At 47.9% G+C, this 19,252-nt stretch overlaps 2 protein-coding genes across 2 annotated transcripts; one reads left to right on the top strand and one right to left on the bottom strand.

Moving 5' to 3' along the window:
• The first annotated feature begins 576 nt into the window (after nt 1-576).
• Syce3 (synaptonemal complex central element protein 3) lies at nt 577-9,790 on the top strand. The gene is made up of 2 exons (XM_051159426.1): nt 577-685; nt 9,604-9,790. The coding sequence occupies exons 1-2, from the start codon at nt 577-579 to the stop codon at nt 9,759-9,761; spliced, it is 267 nt and encodes an 88-aa protein (XP_051015383.1). The 3' UTR covers nt 9,762-9,790.
• Nucleotides 9,791-11,631: 1,841 nt separating this feature from the next.
• On the bottom strand, nt 11,632-15,514 carry Klhdc7b (kelch domain containing 7B). Its single transcript, XM_051159425.1, is given in 2 exon segments — nt 11,632-12,348; nt 12,350-15,514. Coding segments are annotated over 2 exon segments (3,759 nt in total). The 5' UTR covers nt 15,392-15,514.
• Between the last annotated feature and the right edge of the window lie 3,738 nt (nt 15,515-19,252).

Here is a 19,252-nt window from a genome sequence, read left to right as displayed (position 1 = left end):
GTGGGCCTGGATTCAGTCAACTCCAGGACCTACAAAGCAGCAGCTCACAACTGTGTAACTCCAGTTCCAGGGGATCCGATGCCCTCTTCTGGCCTCTTCAGATGCTGCATACACAAGATGCACAGGTTTACAGGCAAGCAAAACACCCATACACATAAAAATAAATAAAACGAACCTTTAAAAATAATATTAAATTAATTAAATAAATTTTTGAAAGAAAGAAAAGGGGAGAGAGAGAGAATAATTTTTCCCACAGACATGCTCACAGGCTAATCCAATGGAGGCAGCTCCTCAGCTGAAATTCCATCTTCCAGGTGTGTCGAGTTGACAACTGAAACTGACTATGACACATAACAAGGGCCAAAGGAAAAAAGGAACAATTAGCATTGCTACAGTCTGTGTGGACCCGTCCACACACTTCTGTCTAACCTTCACAGAGCCTCTGGGGCGTGAGTGGTGGTGTCCAACCCTTGAAAGATGGGAAACAGTTGCTGAAGGACCACCCACCTGTGAGCCATAGGGAGGGAACTAAAGTGCTGGTGTGTCCCATGCAGCTTCTTTCCGTTCACTGCCTAGATGGCTGACTCTGAGCCTGGGGAAAGAAGCTATGATAACATGCTGAAAATGCTGTCCGACCTGAATAAGGACCTGGAAAAGCTACTGGAAGAGATGGAAAAAATCTCAGGTAGGATGTCTTCCCAATCACCGCCTTCCCTTCCTCAACAGCTCTGCTGCTCCCTAAACTCACGAACCTACACCAAGTGCCTTCTCTAGCAAGGGCTTCCCCAGCACCTTCCAACTCATAGCTGGTAACTATGGCAACACAAAAGTTAGCAGCTCCAGTGACTGACTTTGAATAATTTTGTGATTATCTCATGTGATTACATCTCTCTTCTACCATTGGTCCATTATCATCTTGAAGGCATAGCACCAGATACTAGCTCCCCTATGCAGCAGATGGCAAGCGTGCACAGGTCATTATTGCACTGGGGAACAGAAGATGAACAGTCTCTCTGTGAATTATTTAAGCAAAGGTTTGGAACGCTCATAAAACTAGCATACTCCTGAGAACGGGAGGCACAGTACTATGCATTTCTTCATTCTTTGGAAATAATATTATTTTGTTATTTTATTCAGTGTGTTTCAATGAAGCAGTAGTAGCAACAACATCATAATTTTATATGTTTTTAATTCAAAATATGTATAATTCTAGAGGCATGCAGATCCCTGAGTTCTAGACCAGCCTTGTCTACAAAATGAGTTCCAGGACGGCCTGGGCTACACAGAGAAACCTTGTCTCAAGACAAAATGAAAGACTTAATTTTGGGGCTGGAGAGGTAGCTCAGTGGTTAAGAGCACTGGCTGCTCTTCCAGAGGTCCTGAGTTAAATTCCCAGCACTGGAATTGCTTCTATAATGGGATCTGATTCCCTCTCTGGCACTACATGAAAACAGAACACTCATATACATAAGATAAATCATATATATATGTAATTCTTATAATCTGTGAGCCCAAATTTTGTCACAGAAAATAGGGGGTGCTTTACAGGGCATAGGCATGTATATTTTATTCCAATTAAAACAATTTTAGAGCAAGCAAGATGTCTGTGAGTACAGAAAGGCACTTGTAGCTGAGCCACAATCCAGGGATTGTGAGTTTAATCCCTGGAACCCACAGTGAAAGGAGAGAACTGACTCCTACACATCGTCAACCTCTGACCTCCACACATGTATGATGGCACATGAGCATGTGTGTACCAACACACACAGGATCCTGCATGCACACAGTGTACATAAACTCGGGCAGGCTCACGCACATACATAGAAACACAAGTTTAATTTTTAAGATGTAAGCCAAAAAAGCTATGTAATTCCAGTCAAATTGTTTGTCCTTTTATTAAATAGGACTACTTTGTGCCTTTTAAAATTAGAAACTTGAGCATGGTGATGGTGGTGCACTCCTTTAATCCCAGATTTGGGAGGCAGAGACAGGCTGATTTCTGTGAGTTTGGGGACAGCCTGTTCTACAGAGCAAGTTCCAGAACAGCTAAGGCTACACAGAGAAACCCTGTCTCTAAAAAAACAAAAACAAAACAAAACAAGAAAACAATAAAAAGAATAGAAACTTGAATAGAAATCATTCCCTTTGTGAAAGTGGGTAAGGGCCAGGAATAGACATCAATGTGACCATAATTTGAAAATATGAACTAAGATGAAAACATTTACATTTTATATTAAAATGGCTAGCACTAATAATGTTGTGTGGTTAAGCCAGGGAGGGTGCTGAGAAGGAGCAGAAGCTGCCCCTAAGAGCCAGTGAGGCTTCGAGGAAAGCCTCGGAGAAGGAGCTGTGGTGTGGACATGAGTGATGGTGCTAAGATGGAGATGAAGAGCACTCCAGAGGCAAGCGTGAGGGATCAGTAAGGTGCCAAATTCCTGAGAGGTCTAGCCAAAGAGCGCCAGACTGAGAAGACAAGGACTAGAATCACACCAAGGGCTTTCACCATTCTCTAGGTCAGGGCAGCTTCAAGGTTTCAAACCTTTCCCTTCACAGGGATTTTGGAAGTTTGGTTTGGTTTGGTTTGGTTTGGTTTTTTGAAACAGGGTTTCTCTGTTTTAGCCCTTGGCTGTCCTGGAACTCACTCTGTAGACCAGTCTGGCCTTGAAATCACAGAGATGTGCCTGCCTCTGCCTCCCAAGTGCTGAGATTAAAACCGTGTGCCACCATTACCTGGGCACTCACAGGGATTTTTGACATGATTTTTTGTTGTTTTTTTATTTGTTTGTTTACAGCCTGATCCCAGCCCCCTCCCTTCTCCCATTCCCACTGTCACGCCCCTTCCCCGTGACCCCGCTACTTCTCAGAGAAGGGGAGGCCCCCAAAGGGTACCATCCTACCCTGGCACCTCAAGTCCTGGAAGGACTAAGCACAATCTCTCCCACTGTGGCCTGACGAGGCCGCCCACTACAGGAAAGGGATCCAGAGGCAGGCAACAGAGTCAGAGACAGCCTCTACTCCCATTGTTAGGGGACCCACATGTTGACCAAGCTGCATATCTGCTACATAGGCGTAGGAGGTCTAGGCCCAATCCATGCATGCTCTTTGGTTGGTGGTTCAGTCTCTATGAGCCTCCATAGGCCCAGATCAGTTGACTCTGAGGTCTTGTGGTTTATCAGATGTTTTATCACAGCTTAAGTGTGATAAACCCTAATGCAAACAGTGCCACAGTTGGGGACAAACTATTTGAATGGCCAAGACTGAAAGATATTTCTCATTCAACTACCACACAAATGTTCATACAAATTGTCTAATTTGAGGAATAATATAGTATTTTTAAAGTTTTACTTATTCATTTATCATCTCCTAGAGTGTTATCAATATATAAGCAACCACAAATTAAATACTGTTTTAAATTTTTGAATAATTAATTTTGGTTTTTGTTTTGTTTTGTTTTTAAGAGAATGTCTCACTATGTAACCCAAGCTAGGCCAGGGGGATAGATCATGGGGTTACAAGTTCAGAATAAGCTGAAAAGCGTGGTTTGCAGGATACATTAGGCTAAGGAAATAGAAACTTATTCCTAAAAGGTACCAAGAATTAATAACAGTGTATGACAATGCGGCTCCTTAACAGCAATGTGGCTCCTGTTTTGGTTTCACAATAGCTCTGGCTGTCCAATTACTCACAGTATATACCAGCCAGACCTCAAAGTCATAGAGATCCCTCTGCCTCTGTCCTGAGTGTTGGGATTAAAAGCTTGAACCAAGACACCCGGCTTCTACATATTTTTCTGTGCACATACTTGTGTGGTTTTGTTCCTATTAGAAGTGGATATTTTCTACTTTACTAAGCCACAGAAAGGCTGCACAGGTCTGGCTATTTAGTACTCTTCTGTATTACTGATAATGACAATAACAGCTTTGTAGAGGAGTGTTAATTCAGAACATGGTTGCTCTGGCAAGAGATTACATCCAAAGACCTTCTAGGTCCGTGTGATCAAGCTGGAATACAAATACACCTTTAATCTAGGAGACAGAGGCAAACAGACCTGAGTTCAAGGCCACCCTGGTATAGAGCAAGTATCAGGTAAAGAAAAGCTTAGGTCCAGGCATGGTGATACATGCCTTTAATTGCAAATGAAGGTAAAGTTAGTTTGTAGAAGGAAGCACCCATGTTTAAAAATGATGTGTAATTGAGTGGCAGAAAAGGTGACAAATCAAAGAAGAGTTAACAAAAATAGGATATGCCCAACTCTCACAAGAAGAGAGAGGAAAGGGAAGCTACTTAAAAGGCAGTTTTTCAGAGAGAGAAGACAGTTTTACCAGGACAATAATAGAGAGATGGGTTGCCGAGAGAGACCACTCAGGTGAAAATGGAATGAGCCAGAAAATGAGAAGGAGCCAGATTAGAGCAGGTTGCTGAGTTAGTTTAAGGCCAAGCAAAGCAATTCTGGGCTGAGAGAGAAGCCAGATTAAATAAGTCAGCTGGGAGAAGAGTTTGAGCCGGAACAGCTGAGTTGAACCAGCCAGCCCAGAGCTCAGAAAGAACAAGAAAGGGTGAGCTTATTCAGCAGTAAGTCTCAGAGGCTGAAAACATTCTAGGTCTAGGTTAGATTGTATGGAGGCTAGAAGCTTCCAGCACTAGGCCTGGGTTAGCAGAAGGAGGCAGTAAGCCTCGCAGACAACAACTGAGCTGGGCAAATAAAAACTACGTTTACACAGCTTATGTTTATTACATACCACATTGATGTGTTCCCGTGGGCTCTTAAGTGCATTATCTCATTCACTTACAACAGCTTTAGGGCTATCTACCATTATTATCCTGTTTATGGATGAGGTGGCCTGGTGGAGAGAATGTGATTACCATATGTTGGATGCCCTAGGTTCACTCCCCAGCACTAACTCTACCTCTTCTCACCCCCAGAAAAAGAGAAAAAGAATAATGTAGCTAAATCCTAATAAATAGCTTAAATAGCTCTCTACCTTTTTATTGGCAATTCTGGAATCAGAACACTCAGGGAACTGTAAATTCTTGCTATTTCTCTCTTGAGAATCATCACAGCGTTCCTACTCACCATCCTTTTCAAAACTACCCTCAGTGGTTTAGGGTTTTGTCATGGAAGCGTTGTATCCTCGGGCACCCAAATCAGTATCTGCTATCTATTCCTGCACAACAAATCCAGGAGGCAAGAAGCCAAAAGCATTTGTTATGGCCCAACTTTAGAAGGAAATAAATCTGAATTTGGCATAGCTTTAGGTTCTGGCTATGATTCCCCTAAGATCACAGTCACTAAGCCAACCATCGCTTCAGTCCCTGTACACTTTGACTGTGTGCTGGAAAATCTGCTTCCAGACTCATAGTTGGGGACAGGAGATTTTGTTTCCACCTTTCTTTTCCTTTCCTTTTCTTCCTTTCTTTGGATGGTGGTGGTGCTGAGGCCTTAGGAATACTAGGCAAGTCATCTCTCCTTGAGCTAGTCTTAGCAGGAGGCTTTTCCGCGTGTCCTCTTCTTAGGGCTGGTCTTGACTTTGCCTGCCACTTCTCTGTCACACACATACTGTTTACTTTCTTCTCAGCATGTTTCACAATCTCCAATGGCTTATTTGCTGGGAATCTGTCTTCTCCCACTGCAGCTTATCATGGACAGTTCAGGAACCCAGATATGTCCTCTCTGTACCCTTCTATATGGTACCAGAGCTGCCTTAACAAATGGCAGGACAGAGTGGCAGTCAGTAAACAGTAAATGCATACAAACCTCGAGTTTCTTGAGAAGCACATTTCTGAACTGGAATGTGGTAACACACACCTTTAATCCCAGCACTTGTGAGGTAGCAGCAAGAGGAGTTCAAGGTCACCCTCAGCCACTTAGCAAGGTTGAGGCCAGCCTGAGTGACATGAGACCCTACCTTTACTGATTTCCTTACAGTGCTTGGAGCCACACTGCCAGCTAACTTTTATCAGTAATTCTAACTACAGGCATGAAGGGGCCTCCTCCTGTTCAAAATACAGATGTTATCAAAGTCATTTGCAACTACAGAATACTCTTTTTCTTGACTTTTACTGTAAATATATTTATGTTATGTGTATGGATGTTTTTGCCTGCCTGTGTGCATGACTTAGACTATGTTTGCAATGTTCAAAGAGGCCAGAAACGAGTGTCAGAGTAATCATCTGAGACTGGAGTTAGAGACAGTTGTGAATGATCTGGTGGGTTCTGGGAATCCAACCCCTGTCCTCTGGAATAGCAGCAGTGCCCTGAACCACTAAACCATCTCTCCAGCCCCCAGAACACTCTTCAGAAAGGAACCTCCTTGGGAATTGTTCTCTTAGGATAAAATTCTTGTTTCACTTTGTTAGTTTGTTGATTTTTTGTTTTGTTTTGTTTTTTGAGACAGGGTTTCTCTGTGTGGCCTTGGATGTCCTGGACTCATTTTATAGACCAGGCTGGCCTCAAACTCAATCTGCCTGCCTCTTCCTGTAGTGCTGAGACTAAAGGTGTGCACCAGGCCTGGCTGTTTGCTGATTTTGGGGGGGGGGGTGGGTATTCTTCCCGTGTTAGGCATCAAGCCAAGGCTTCGTGTGTGCTATGGAGGGTGTGGGGGTTTGAATGAGAATGGCCCTCATAGGCTCACAAGTTTGACTGTTTGGTACCCAGTTAATGGAACTGTTGGGGAAGGATTAGAAGATGTGGCCCTCTTGGAGGAGTTGTGTCACGCTAGGCCCAGTCTCACTTTCTGTCTCTGCCTGCAACTTGTGCATCAGATGTGAGCTCTCAGCTAATTCTCCAGTGCCATACCTGCCTGCCTACTGCCAAACTTCTAGCCATGATAGTCATGGACTCACTCTCTGAGTCTATGTAAACAAGCTCCCAATTAAATGCTTCCTTTTATAAGTTGCCTTTGTCATAGTGTCTCCTCACAGTGACGGAAGTGACTGAAACAGAGGGCTCTACCACCATCTTCAGAAACAAGGTGTGTCAAAAGAGTGCATTCATCTCGTTCTTATGGACGTTGGCCTTATACAAGAATTTTCTTTCTCTGATTTGGCCTAGGAAGCTCAGATTCATTTCTTATAGCTATTTTTGTTTTGTTTTGTTTTCTGAGACAGAGTTTCTCTGTGTAGCCTTGGCTGTCCTGGACTTGCTTTGTAGACCAGGCTGGCCTCGAACTCACAATGATCCACCTGCCTCTGTCTCCCGAGTGTTGAGATTAAGGACGTGCACCACCACACCTGGCCCATTCTTTGAGCTACTTTCATCCCCTGATGTTATTTTCTTTCCCACCTTAAGTCTTTGCCCTGAGTACCTAAATTATTTATTTTATAATAAAAGTTTTTAGCCAAGTGCAGTGGTGCACACCCATAGTCCCAGCACTGAGGGAGGCAGAGGCAGGCCATCTCTGTTAGTTGGAGACCAACCTGGTTTACAAAGCAAGTCCAGGACAGCCAAGGCTACACAGAGAAACCCTATCTCGAAAAATAAAAAACCAAAAAACCAAATTAAATTAAATTTTAAAAGTTTCTAATATTAAGCAGTTCTTCTCATGTGGGTATCCAGGTTCATGCTCATAATTCTACCTTCCACCAAACACTGAGTGTGAACATAATGCGGCCAAGTCCTTTGACAGTCATAACAAGGGTCATCTTTCTTCTAGTTTCTGACAAAATTCCTTATTTCCTCCTGAGTTCTCATCGGAATGGCTTTACCATCTGCAGGTCCCTAAGCATTCTGTCCAGCATTGCATATATTCTCTATGAAGATGCAGAGTTTTTCTCTAAATTCCTCTTTTATTCCTAAACCAGAATTGCTTTTAAAGTTCCATTTGTGACAAATACTGTATCATGCATTTCTATTATAAGCTTCAAAACTCTAGCGGCCTCTACCCACCACCAAAGCTGCCCCCATACTTGCAGGTGTTTGTTATAGCAACACTCTCCTTGTTGTACTGACTAATCATCTGGGGATACTATAACAGATGGCCACAAACAAAATAGCTTTAAAAATAAACATTTATTTCTCATGGTCCTAGAATCCAGGAAATCCAAGATCAAGGTGCCAGTGGGTTATCTGGTGAGAATTGTCTTCCATGTTTGTCTAGTCATCCACCTTCTCACTGTGTCCTCACAAGGCCAATTGCAAGTGCTGTGTCTCTTTTATAAGGACACCAGGCCCATGAGTCACGAGGCTCTCCCCTTATCACTGCACATCTCAGAGGCCCATTACCTAATACCATTAACTTGTATTTCAGTACATAAATGTGGGGGCATACATGCATTCAGTCCATATCGTTGCTAGGAGGTTTGTATCTTAGTGGTTGGCTCTCACTCGAAGCTGGTAGGTATTCTATTTTGTGAATGAGGAGGCTTGGTTAGCAAATTAGCACCCTTGTTGAAGCTCACATAGCTAGCAAGTCGAGAGACGGGAAGCCAACTCTGCTCTAGCGTGCAGATCCATAAGACATCTGCTGCCTGGGGTTTGGAAAGTGTGCTCTTCAGACCCTTTGAGTTAGAATGAGCCCAACCTGCTAGACAAAAACTCCATGTTGTGGGATGGGCCAGTGGTCTACATTGTAGGAAGGTCTCCAGTGCCACTCTCGATCCAAAAACTAAAGGCTCCCTTTGGTAGTGATAGTCATATGAGCTCTGTTGAGACTCTGCAGGTGCCTTTTCTAGTAAATTTTCCACAACTAAATCACTTCTCTGTTACTTCATCTGTGATGAAGAGATGTGGCTTGCATATATACACACCTGCCCAGCTCTCACTAACCATTTTCCTACAGGCTCATTGGTTAATTTCCTTGATGATATAATTTCCCAATGTATCCATGGGACATGGGTGTTGTGCTCAGTTGTCATGCAGAGGGGCAGACCATGTTCTGTAAAGCTCTAGAGATAAGAGCCGTACCAGAAGGGGATGCTGCAGAACAGGTTCTGCACACACTTCCACTGAATCTGCACAAGAACTGTGTGCTCCCTTAGAGCCCCAGTAGATGCTGCCCTCAAGTTGTTCTGAAAAAAAAAAAAAAAAAAAAAAAGAGGAGATGCTTGTCTGTGTATATTGAGTGCTCAAAGACGCCTAACATGAGGCAGCCAAACCTTCCCAGGAGGACTCCTGCCCTGTGCCTTTCTGGTGTCAGGTAGATAGGTGTCTCAGATCACTGAGCATGAGAAAACATATAACTTAGGTCTTATGGGTCTAGAAATGGTCGTCCTCCCTGAGCATGTAAGCTTGGGTAAAAAGTGATGACTTCTTAGAAGTCAACTGCAACCATCAGCTGTGAACTACATACAGGTAAGGAGCCATGTTTGCTCTAGTTTTCCTTCCATTCTACGTCAGACCAGCCTCCAGCTTATTACTGTCATTGGCTTACATTCCGAGAAGTTACAACATGTAGAATATCAGCAGGTGCCATTACTGCTACTGTAGAGAGAAGTTTTTTGGGGGGTGTGGGGGGGCGCGGTTATAGCAACCTCTAAGCTTTCTTTTCTTCGGATACTTGGTGACCCCAGGGTCTGGCCCCTAAAGCTGAACACAGTGCCCCACCCCCAACCCCACCCCAGAGCATCAGTACCTCTCACCTGACTGGACCTGTTTGGTTGTTATAGTGCAGGCAACTTGGATGGCCTACGACATGGTAGTCATGCGCACCAACCCCACACTAGCAGAGTCCATGCGCCGGCTGGAGGATGCCTTCCTCAATTGCAAAGAGGAGATGGAGAAGAACTGGCAGGAGCTGCTAACCGAGACCAAGCGCAAGCAGTGAGCCACCACCTGTCACCAGCCGAAGGGCAGAACCCAGGGGCATGGGTCCAGAAGCCCAGACATGTAGCTGTGTACACGGTACTTGTTTCTCAATAAACTTATTTTCAAGCAAACCCAAGAAGCCCTTTCTGTCTTACACTGACCCAACTTCACAGCAGACTTTGTAAGCAAAGAGACAAGTGTGTGAGGAAGATGCTTTCAGCACGCCAAACACCTGGTGGTATCCGTTGTACTAATCATAGAATAAATAGGGGGAAATGGCCAGGCGGTGGTGGCGCACGCCTTTAATCCCAGCACTTGGGAAGCAGAGGGAGGTGGATCTTCGTGAGTTCAAGGCCAGCCTGGACTATAGAGCAAGTTTCAGGACAGTCAGAGCTGTTACACAGAGAAACCCTGTCTCAAAAAAAACAAAAGAAAAAGGGGGGTAAGGGAATGGGGCTGGCAAAATTATAGATACAGGCACTTGCTGCTCAGGACTGACTGCCTGAGTTCAATCCCTGGTACCACACAAAGGGATAAGTAGAGAAGCCAGTCCACAGAGTCACCCTCTGACCTCTGCACATGCGCCATGACACACGCAGTCCTCTCACAATAACAGTAAATAGTTTCTTTTAAATTATTTTATTATTCCATGTGTATGGGTGTTTTGCCTACATGTATGTCCATGCACCACATGCATGCAGTGCCCACAGAGGCCAGAAGAGGGTGTAAGATCCCCTGGGACTGGAGCTACAGACAATTGTGAGCCACAACATGGATTCTAGAAATCAAACCTGGCGCCTCTGGGAAAGTGCTTAACCACTGAGTTGTCTCTTCAGCCCCTAAAATTTCTTTCTTTCTTTCTTCCTTCCTTCCTTTCTTTCTTTCTTCCTTTCTGTTTTGTTTTTTGGTTTTTTTGGTTTTTTTTTTTTAGTTTTTCGAGATAGGGTTTCTCTGTGTTGCCTTGGCTGTCCTAGACTTTGTAGACCAGACTGGCCTTGAACTCACAGCAATCCACCTGCCTCTGCTTCCTGAGTGCTGGGATTAAAGGCATGCACCATCACACCCAGCTCCTTCCTTCCTTCCTTCCTTCCTTCCTTCCTTTCTTTCTTTCTTTCTTTTTTGTCAAAAAAAGAGAAAGATGGTTCAGTTGAGATAAGCCAGGTTGCAGGTCAGGACAAGCAGCAGTACTCAGATTTACCTACCTGCCTAAAGTGGGCTTTAGTGGATGAAGGGAGAAAGCATGTGATTTCGAATGTCATTTGTCCCAGGCATCAGGCCAGGTAGCCATTGGTGATCTTGTCCCCATGGGACTCCTGAATGACAGGTGTTGAGGGGAGGGTTAAATGCCTCATCCTGGTTCACACAGGTAGCAACAGGTATAACTAGATTAAAGCACAGAGCTCATGTAGAGGGGAGCCTGTAAGAAGTGGTGCGGGAGTCCAGAGTTGAAGAGAGGCTCACAGTACGCCACATGGTCTTGGGCCAGCCTGGGCTGGGACTGGGGGCAGCAGGGTTATTATGCAATCAAGGGACAGAATATTCAAGTGCCGTTCAGACCCAGAATAGCAAAACTCCAGAGTGAGGATGTTTCCTGAGGAACTGTTTGCTTCCTCTTCCATCTTGAGGCAATGTAGGAAGCTCAAATAGGTTTCCAGTGAGTACTAACGGATCCCACAGACAGAAGTGGCTGTGATGCAACTAAGACATCCTAAGCAGGTAGGGCCTGGGCCAAAACCAGCAAGGTGGAGTGGAATCCAGAAGGAATGGAGGGAGCCAGGCCTCCAAGGGGAGGGAAGCAGAAGGAATCTCACTTCAGAGATAATGTCCCAGGTCCACTCAGACCCACACAAAAAAGGGTTTCCTGCACAGTTCTGCCTCTTTTCCAGCACTCAGAGCGTAGTCTGTAACCAGGTCTTGGGGGGCAGAGTCAGAGTGAATGGATAGAGGACCCCCTTACTTCCCAGGGGAAAGGGTTGCAGCTCCTTGGCCTGAAACAGAGCAGTCCCCTCCGAAACTGTGAAGGTAGCAGTGACCCCGTGACTGAGACAGTAAATGGTGCTGCCCAACACTGTGCAGTGCAGTGGGGCAGGGGCAGGCAGTGGCAGGGAGGCGGCCCGGCTCCAGGAGCCTGTCACTGTGTTGTAGCGCATCACCGCAGCACCTACGCCCCGCAACAAGTCAAAGCGGTATAGAAAGCCCCCTAGTGCCACCATATCACTGGACCGTCGGTGGCTGGCACTATAGGGACACTCATCCCATGAGTCCTTTACAGGGCTGTATCTGAGCAGGCGGTAAAAGAGATGACCCCCTGTGACGTAGATATCTCCTCGGCAGACCACAGCCTCATGGGCCACTGGGAAGGTGCCCTCAGGGAGTGATGCTCTCAAGGTCCAGGTATCTGTGCGTGGGTCATAGCGCTCCATGCTGTACAGGCACTCACCACCAATGGCATAAAGCATTCCGTCCAGAGCCACCAGCTTGAGCTGGGCCCGGGCTTGCTGCATGGGCCGAACCTGGCTCCAAATGTTGGTCAGAGGGTTGTAGCAGAATACCTTGTTGGAGCAGACAGCCTTGGCACCAGAACCCCTGATGCCACCTGCCAGAAAACAGATAGTTATGCATAGTGCAGAGCCCACAGCCCCGGAGTGGGACCTCTTCTGGTACCTGAGTCAGGGGCCGCCACACATTCTCTTGTGGGTTGAACACGTGGAGGTATGTGTGAAGATGAGAATGTTCAGACCTGATTGCAGGAGCTTCCTCACCAGGAGGGCCCCTCGTGAGCCCTGAGTGGCTCACCTGATAGAGGCTGGGCAGCACAAGGACTCCCAGCACTGTCTGGCCCTGGCAGGTCCGCAGGTTCAGGATGCGCTCCCTGTCAGCTCCACTCAGCTGGCGGTAGAGGTGTGGGTCTCCCAGGACATGAAGCAAATTGTTGCTCATCAAGACATAGGTCTCCTGGGCTAAGGCCAGCTCGCCATGCTTCTGGGCAAAAGCCAAAACCTCCAAGCAGCTGCTTAGGTCTAGCTTTGGAGGCCAGGGTACCACTGTTGTGGTAGGCTGTGCCGCCTGCGAGCAGTACTTCTGGGGCCCCTCCACCACTCCCCAACTCCCGGGCTTCTGCAGAAAAACCATAAGCTTTTGGGTCTCTTTCTGCCTCTCTGTGAGGATTTCCCTGCCGCCTGCCGGTCTGGCTCCCTCCTTCAGCACCTGCGCCTGGGGCTGCTGGGGTACTTCCTGGGTAAGCATCTGTTCAGAGCTCTGAGCTATGCTACGTTTCCTTCGAGGCCGAGGCTGGGGGATGGGCTGAGCATCCTGTCTCGTAGTAGTTGGTACAGGAGCAGGCTGTGCCTGCGCGGGCAACTGTGAGGCAGCTGCAGGCTCTGCAACTGGGGGCAGCAAGCCTAGACTTTTCTGCATGGTTCCATCTCCTCTAGGGTCTAGGGTCAAAGGCTCACTAGTCTCCAAGCTCACTGCCTCTGTTTCAAATCTAGCCTCCCCTAAGCTCCCTGAACCTGCTGGTTTGACTAACCCTGATGATGGTCTGGGTTTGTCCTGGAGGCTGAAGATGGCCCCTTCAGAGGCGGGCCTTGGCTGTCTATCTTCAGAGTATGTGAATGTGCTAGGCCCTGCAGGACTCTGGGGATCTGCCCTTGGGGTACTGTCTTGGGCCTTTTCTTGCCTAGGGAACGGGTGGTTCCTAAGAACCATGGTGATGAGATTGCCCCAGCTATTTGAGATTCGTCCTTCCTGGGAGCTCTTGGACAGGCCTGCACTGGACTCCCTAGACACAGGCTTTGGCTCACTGCCTACTGCAGGCTCTTGGGCTGCAACGAGGGCAGAGGCCGGACTTGGGGGTGATGTTGGGGTTGGTGGAGTGGCTGTTGAGATTAGGGTTAAGGTTGTAACTGGGGTTGGGGTTGGGGTTGATGTTGGTGTTGGTGTTATTAGGGTTATGGCTGTATCTGGGGCTGGGCAGGGGGGTGGTGTGAGAGGTGGGGTTGCTGTCAAAATTGGGGTTAGGGCTGTAACAGGGGCTGGGGTTAAGGATGAGGTTGAGGTTGGGGGTGATATTGAAGGTAGTTCTAGAATTGCTGCTGGCCCTGAGGTTGAGGCTTCCACTGAGGCTAAAGTTGGGGTTGGAAAGGGGCCTGGCCCTGCTCTGAGACTGTCACCACCAGAAGGACCCTGGCTAACTTCCAGGGGCAAACTGTTTAAAGGAGCAGAGGTAGAGACTGCGTGTAGGAGCCCAGGGACAGGATGCACTGCCATAGCAGAGGATGGAGCCAGCTCAGTGTCCCGGGTCAGAGGGGAGGCTGGAAAACTGTGGGAGGGAGTGCAGCTCTGGTCTGCAGCTTGACTGCCAGCAATGGGCTCACTTGCCTTGTCTTGGCATGACCCTCTCCCCTTGCCAGTGAGGTAGCCAGCTCCTAGTTTCTCCGTCTTGCTCTGGCCAGCAGCTTGGTCCACTTCACAAGCCTCAGGGCGCAGCTCTTCTGGCAGGGCACCTTGTGACGGACTGAAGTTGCTGGCGACAACAGCTGCCCCACTCTCTCTGGCCCAGGTTACCTCACTAGCCAGGATCTTCTGAGTCTCCCCAGGGGCAGGGCATCCAGTCTCTGTGCTGTCACTGCCCTTAGCCTCTGAGCGTGCAGTGCTGGTGGGAGTGAGCCGAAGGCTGCTCCTCCCACGCACATCCTCGAAGGGGTCTGCCTGAGGCCTACTGACTACAGCATCAGCTAGGCCCATCTCCTGAGGAATCTCGCTCCCCCTGTCTGAGTGGAGCGATGAGGGACCTGTAAGGGAACTGCCGGTGAGGATGTCCTGGGTGGCTGCGGCTGCCATATCCACAGCGTCCCATACACTCACCACAGTGCCCAGGCGGAGGGGGTCCGGCTTTAGAGGTCGGTAGGGTCTGTCTCCTGAGCTGGCACCAGGCCTCCGTCGCCGACGCAAGCTGCCTAGGCCTCTCCCCAGGGGGCCAGAAGGCCCCACAGCCAGGTGCCAGGGCCTGGTGTCCTGTTGCTCCATATGGATGGGGCCCTGTCGATCTGTCCCCTTACCACACGTGCCAGTTACCTCTGCCTGGATCTCTGTTTCGCTGTCAGGGCTTCGAGGGGTAAAGTGGATCGTGATGGGGACAGGGATATCCCTTGCTTTGTGGTGGCGCAGGAAGGACGTTTCTGGCCTGGGTGGCTCCTTTCTCTTCTTTCCCAGGGATGCTGGGGTGGTCCCTCTGTTGGCCACCTCTTCGGGTGTCTTGAGTGGAAGCCGGGTCCCTGAGGTCTTACTTCCGCCTATTGATAGCTCTAGGTCCTGGCCACTAGCTGTAGCAGGTCTCCTCTGGCCACCTCCAGCAGCTTCTGATTTCTTCTGTCCTTTGCTGTGCCCCTCACTGGCATCACTGGCCTCGGACTTTGGGTGTAGGGCCTGCCTGCCTCCTCCCACCTGAGCAGGTTGCACGCCTGGAGTTGTAGATGCTGATCCTTGTGTCTCCTGGTCCGGCCTGGAGCCAAACCATTGCAAAGCCAGTGCTATGGTGGCTACCACTACTAGTGCCAGCAAGGTGAGTATGGCTCCATCCCAGTCGTCATCTCCATCACCGTCCCAGCCCCAGAGGGGACCACCAACCTCTAGAGCGCCCTGAAGCATGGTGAGGCTTGCAGATCTACTGTGAAGAGCCGGCTCTGGCTGGCAGCTATCCGTGCCCCATACCCAGCTTGAGCTGTGCTGGATGTGCAGATGACATTGCAAGCAGTTCGCCTAAGCCAGCCCTGTTAAGGTGGACTGATTCTCCAGGCCCCTAAGGGATACCTGCCTACATTCAAGTTGGGCGTGTCAAGAGAGGCTGTGGTTTACAGCAGCCTGCCCTGTTGTGTATCCCCCATCCCAGCTCCTACCTCTGTCTTCTTTGCTCAGGGTCCTGGGGACAAACAGCAGTGTTTCTGGACACTCTACAAAAATCTCACCCCATTGTCTTCTGCCTTAAAGACCCTCATACCCGGCCCCCCCCCCCACCAGTTCACCCTAAACCCCATAGGCTGAACAGGAGCTCTGGTAAGGAAGGGTTACCATGCAGGGAGATGCTAATCTTGAGTCTCAGCAACATGATGCAGCCCTGATGAAATTACCAGAAACTGGAGAGGCCAATTCCACCATGGCCTCCAGGGAAGGGGGTGGGGGCGGTGATTTGGGTGGGCTCTCAGAATGAAAAAGTAGACCCTCAGATGAGGGTCATATGAGTGACCATGTGGGTTTGGAACAGGTGAAGTTCCCACCCCACCACCCCCCTTCCAGCAGCTACCAAACATTGCTCCAAGGAAATAAGTTTGTGAATCAAGAGGGAAAAATAAAGGTGAAAAAGAATGAAAGAAAACAAACAAACCCTCAAACAGTCTATCTTCCTCTCCGTGGCCAGTCTTAATCCACCCCGGGAGCCTACTGGCCTCCTTTCACCCTTTTGGCCTGCTTGGCTACCACCCCAGTACCTCTCACAAGCTCAGGGTACAGCCTGCCTTTCCTGTGTCTGTCAGAAGCCGCTCTGGCTCAGGTGCTCTACCAGCCAAGCTCCTAGGTACCCTCTCACTCCTCCACCTTCCCCGCCTGAACCAAGTCTCACCCCATCCCACCCCACACCCTCACCCACTTTATCCCCACCCTCACCCCCAGGCTGGCTTGTGGATATCTCATTAGGCATAAGTACGTGGGTTTTTAAGGGAGGGGCCTTCTCAGTCTGCTCATCACTGAAATCCATTACTGAGGAAAAAAAAAAATCTTTCTGTTTTGTTTTGTTCTGTTTTTTGAGAGAGGGTCTCTCTGTGTTAGCCTTGGCTGTTCTGGGCTGGCTGGGTAGACCAGGCTGGCCTTGAACTCACAGAGATCTGTTTGCCTCTGCCTCCGTGAATGCTGGGATTACAGACATGCTCCACCCCGCCCTGCCTCAGGAGGGAGTCTTAACACATTTAACAGGTAGGACCCAGATTCATAAAAGAGACTGGAGTCCCAGTATAAAAGTCCTCCCAACAAGAAAAGAACGTTTTCCTCTGAAAGACAACAGACCCAAGGTCTCCTTGACTCAGACATCAAGGAGGTGCCAAGAGTGTCCCTGGCACGTCGCCTAGCCTCTGCTGAGCCTCAAGTATCTCATCTGGTCTGGTCCCATCCCAGCTTCCCATTAGAACTATTAAGTGACAGAGAGAGGATGGGGATAGCCCCACAGCTTAAGGTGGACTTCAACTAGCAGAGGACTTCATTGCTTTACTCTCTGTCCCAGTCTCAGGCTCTATCTGCTTCTGTAGTTAAGTTTAGAGACCCAGGACCTTCAATAGATAAGAGTTGATGCTTCTCCTGTACCTCCTTTATGGGCTAGCCGGTGCTTGGTTAGCTCCATGAGGCTTCTGAAGATCAGGGCAGTTAGAGTGAGGAGGGTCACAGGGGAGCCACAGAGGGCAGCGTGAGTGCAGGAATCAACACCAACAAACCCACAAGGAATGATGGTCAGGTGGGAGCGGGGAGGCTTCATGAGATGAGCAGGGCATGCTTAGTCCTATCAAAATGGAAGACGGAGGGCAAAACTTAGTTGTGTCTAGATCAGCGGCTCTCAGCCTACCTAATGCTGCCTGCGATGCTTTAACACAGTTCCTCAGGCTGTGCTGATCCCCAGCCATAAAACTATTTCATTGCTGTTTCAGGACCATTATGTACATACCTGATATGCAGGATATCTGATATGCAACCCCCTAAGTGGGTTGCGACTCAGAGGATGAGAACAGCTAGTATGGAGACACTGTGAAGCTGGAGACAGAGCTGAACCAGCGGTGAAGAGACACTGCAGGGAAGGCGTCTGAGGCTGTGGCTGTGCTGCCAGCGCCCCCCCCCCCCCCCCCCCCCCCCCCCCCCCCCGCCAAAGGACAGCCATTTCCACACATCCCTTCCCAGAGGAAGTTAAGAAGAAGTAGCACTTGCTAGAAAGGTTACAAAGTATGAGCCACACAACTGGCCTATGTTGACTTTAAACGCACAGACGGCATGAATAGTATCAAAGAAAACTGAGAAAAGGGGGCTTAGGAGGATCTGATGAGCAATGGTGACCCCCCCCCCAAAGGGCCCTCTTTCCCAGTGTTCACTGAGCACTCCCTGTCCCCATCTCCATGAAAGAAGTTGGGAAATATCTGCTTGCATATGTAAAGTTGGTTCCTCCAGAGATGGCACAGCACAGCACGTACATTACTTCAGCTGTGGAGCTAAATACAAAAGAACTGCCAAAACACAAACTATGCGGACTATCAAAGCCCATCATGCATAAGCTTTCTCTATTATTGAAATTTTAAAAATAAAAGTACCTATAATCAAAACATCATGTTGTGATATTTATAAGCCCATACCTAGAATAATTTCAATGCTTAGGAAATATTAACCTCTGCTGCTGGGCAGCGGTGGTGCACGTCTTTAATCCCAGCAACTTGGGAGGCAGAGGCAGGTGGATCTCCATGAGCTCGAGGCCAGCTTGGATTACAGGGGGAGTTCCAGGACAGCTAGAGCTGTTATACAGAGAAATCCTGTCTCAAAAAACAAAAACAATATTAGCCTCTGCCAAGTGTGATGGTGCATGCCTTTAATCCCAGGACTCAGGAGGGAGAGGCAGGGGAATCTATGTGAGTTTTTGGCTAGTCTGGGCCACATAGTGAGCTCAAGGACAGCCAAGGCTATATAGTAAGACCCTGGTCTAAAAAAAAAACCAAAAACAAAAAACAAAAACAAACCCAGTAAATGCAAAGAAATACTCAAGAGCTATCACAACAAAAATTGATGAAATAGAAGAGTAAAAAAACAAGCTGGAGAGATTCAGCAGTTAAGAGCACAGGCTTGCAGAGGACCTGGGTTCAACTCCCAGCAAACATGCACAGGCTCCCAACTATCTGTAACTATTAACTCCAGGCCCAGAAATGCACTGCCTTCTTCTGGTGCACAGACATACAGGCAGGCAAAACATGCATTTATTTAAAAAGAAAGGTAAAAATACACAAATAATCAACAAAACAGTTAGCTCTTTAAAACAATATCAAGAAATCATTAGCCAAACTAAACAAGATAAAAGACAGGCTAGGCAGGCAGCACACAACTTTAATCCCAGCACTTGGGGGCAGATGGTGGTTCTCTAAGCGCTCAAGGCCCACCTGATCTACACAGTGAGTTTCAGGAGAGCCAGAACTACATAGTGAGACCCTGTCTCTAGGGAGAAAGAAGTAAAAAAAGAAAAGAAAAAAGACCTAAATTATTCCCACCACTTGGGAAGCAGAGGCCATCTTGGTCTACAGAGTGAGTTCCAGGATAGCCAGGGCTACACAAAGAAACTCTGTCTCTGAAAACCAAACCAAAAAAAATTTTATTTTACATAAATTAATGTAATAAAAACATAAGTAACATCCTCAAAGTCAGAAATCACATGGCCATCTCAATAGAAAAGGCTTCGACAAAATCTAATATTCTTTTATGATAAAAATCCCTGAAGAA

The sequence above is a fragment of the Acomys russatus genome, chromosome 17, assembly GCF_903995435.1.
Source record: "Acomys russatus chromosome 17, mAcoRus1.1, whole genome shotgun sequence".
Lineage (NCBI taxonomy): Eukaryota > Metazoa > Chordata > Mammalia > Rodentia > Muridae > Acomys > Acomys russatus.
This window is presented reverse-complemented; position numbering and strand designations above follow the sequence as displayed.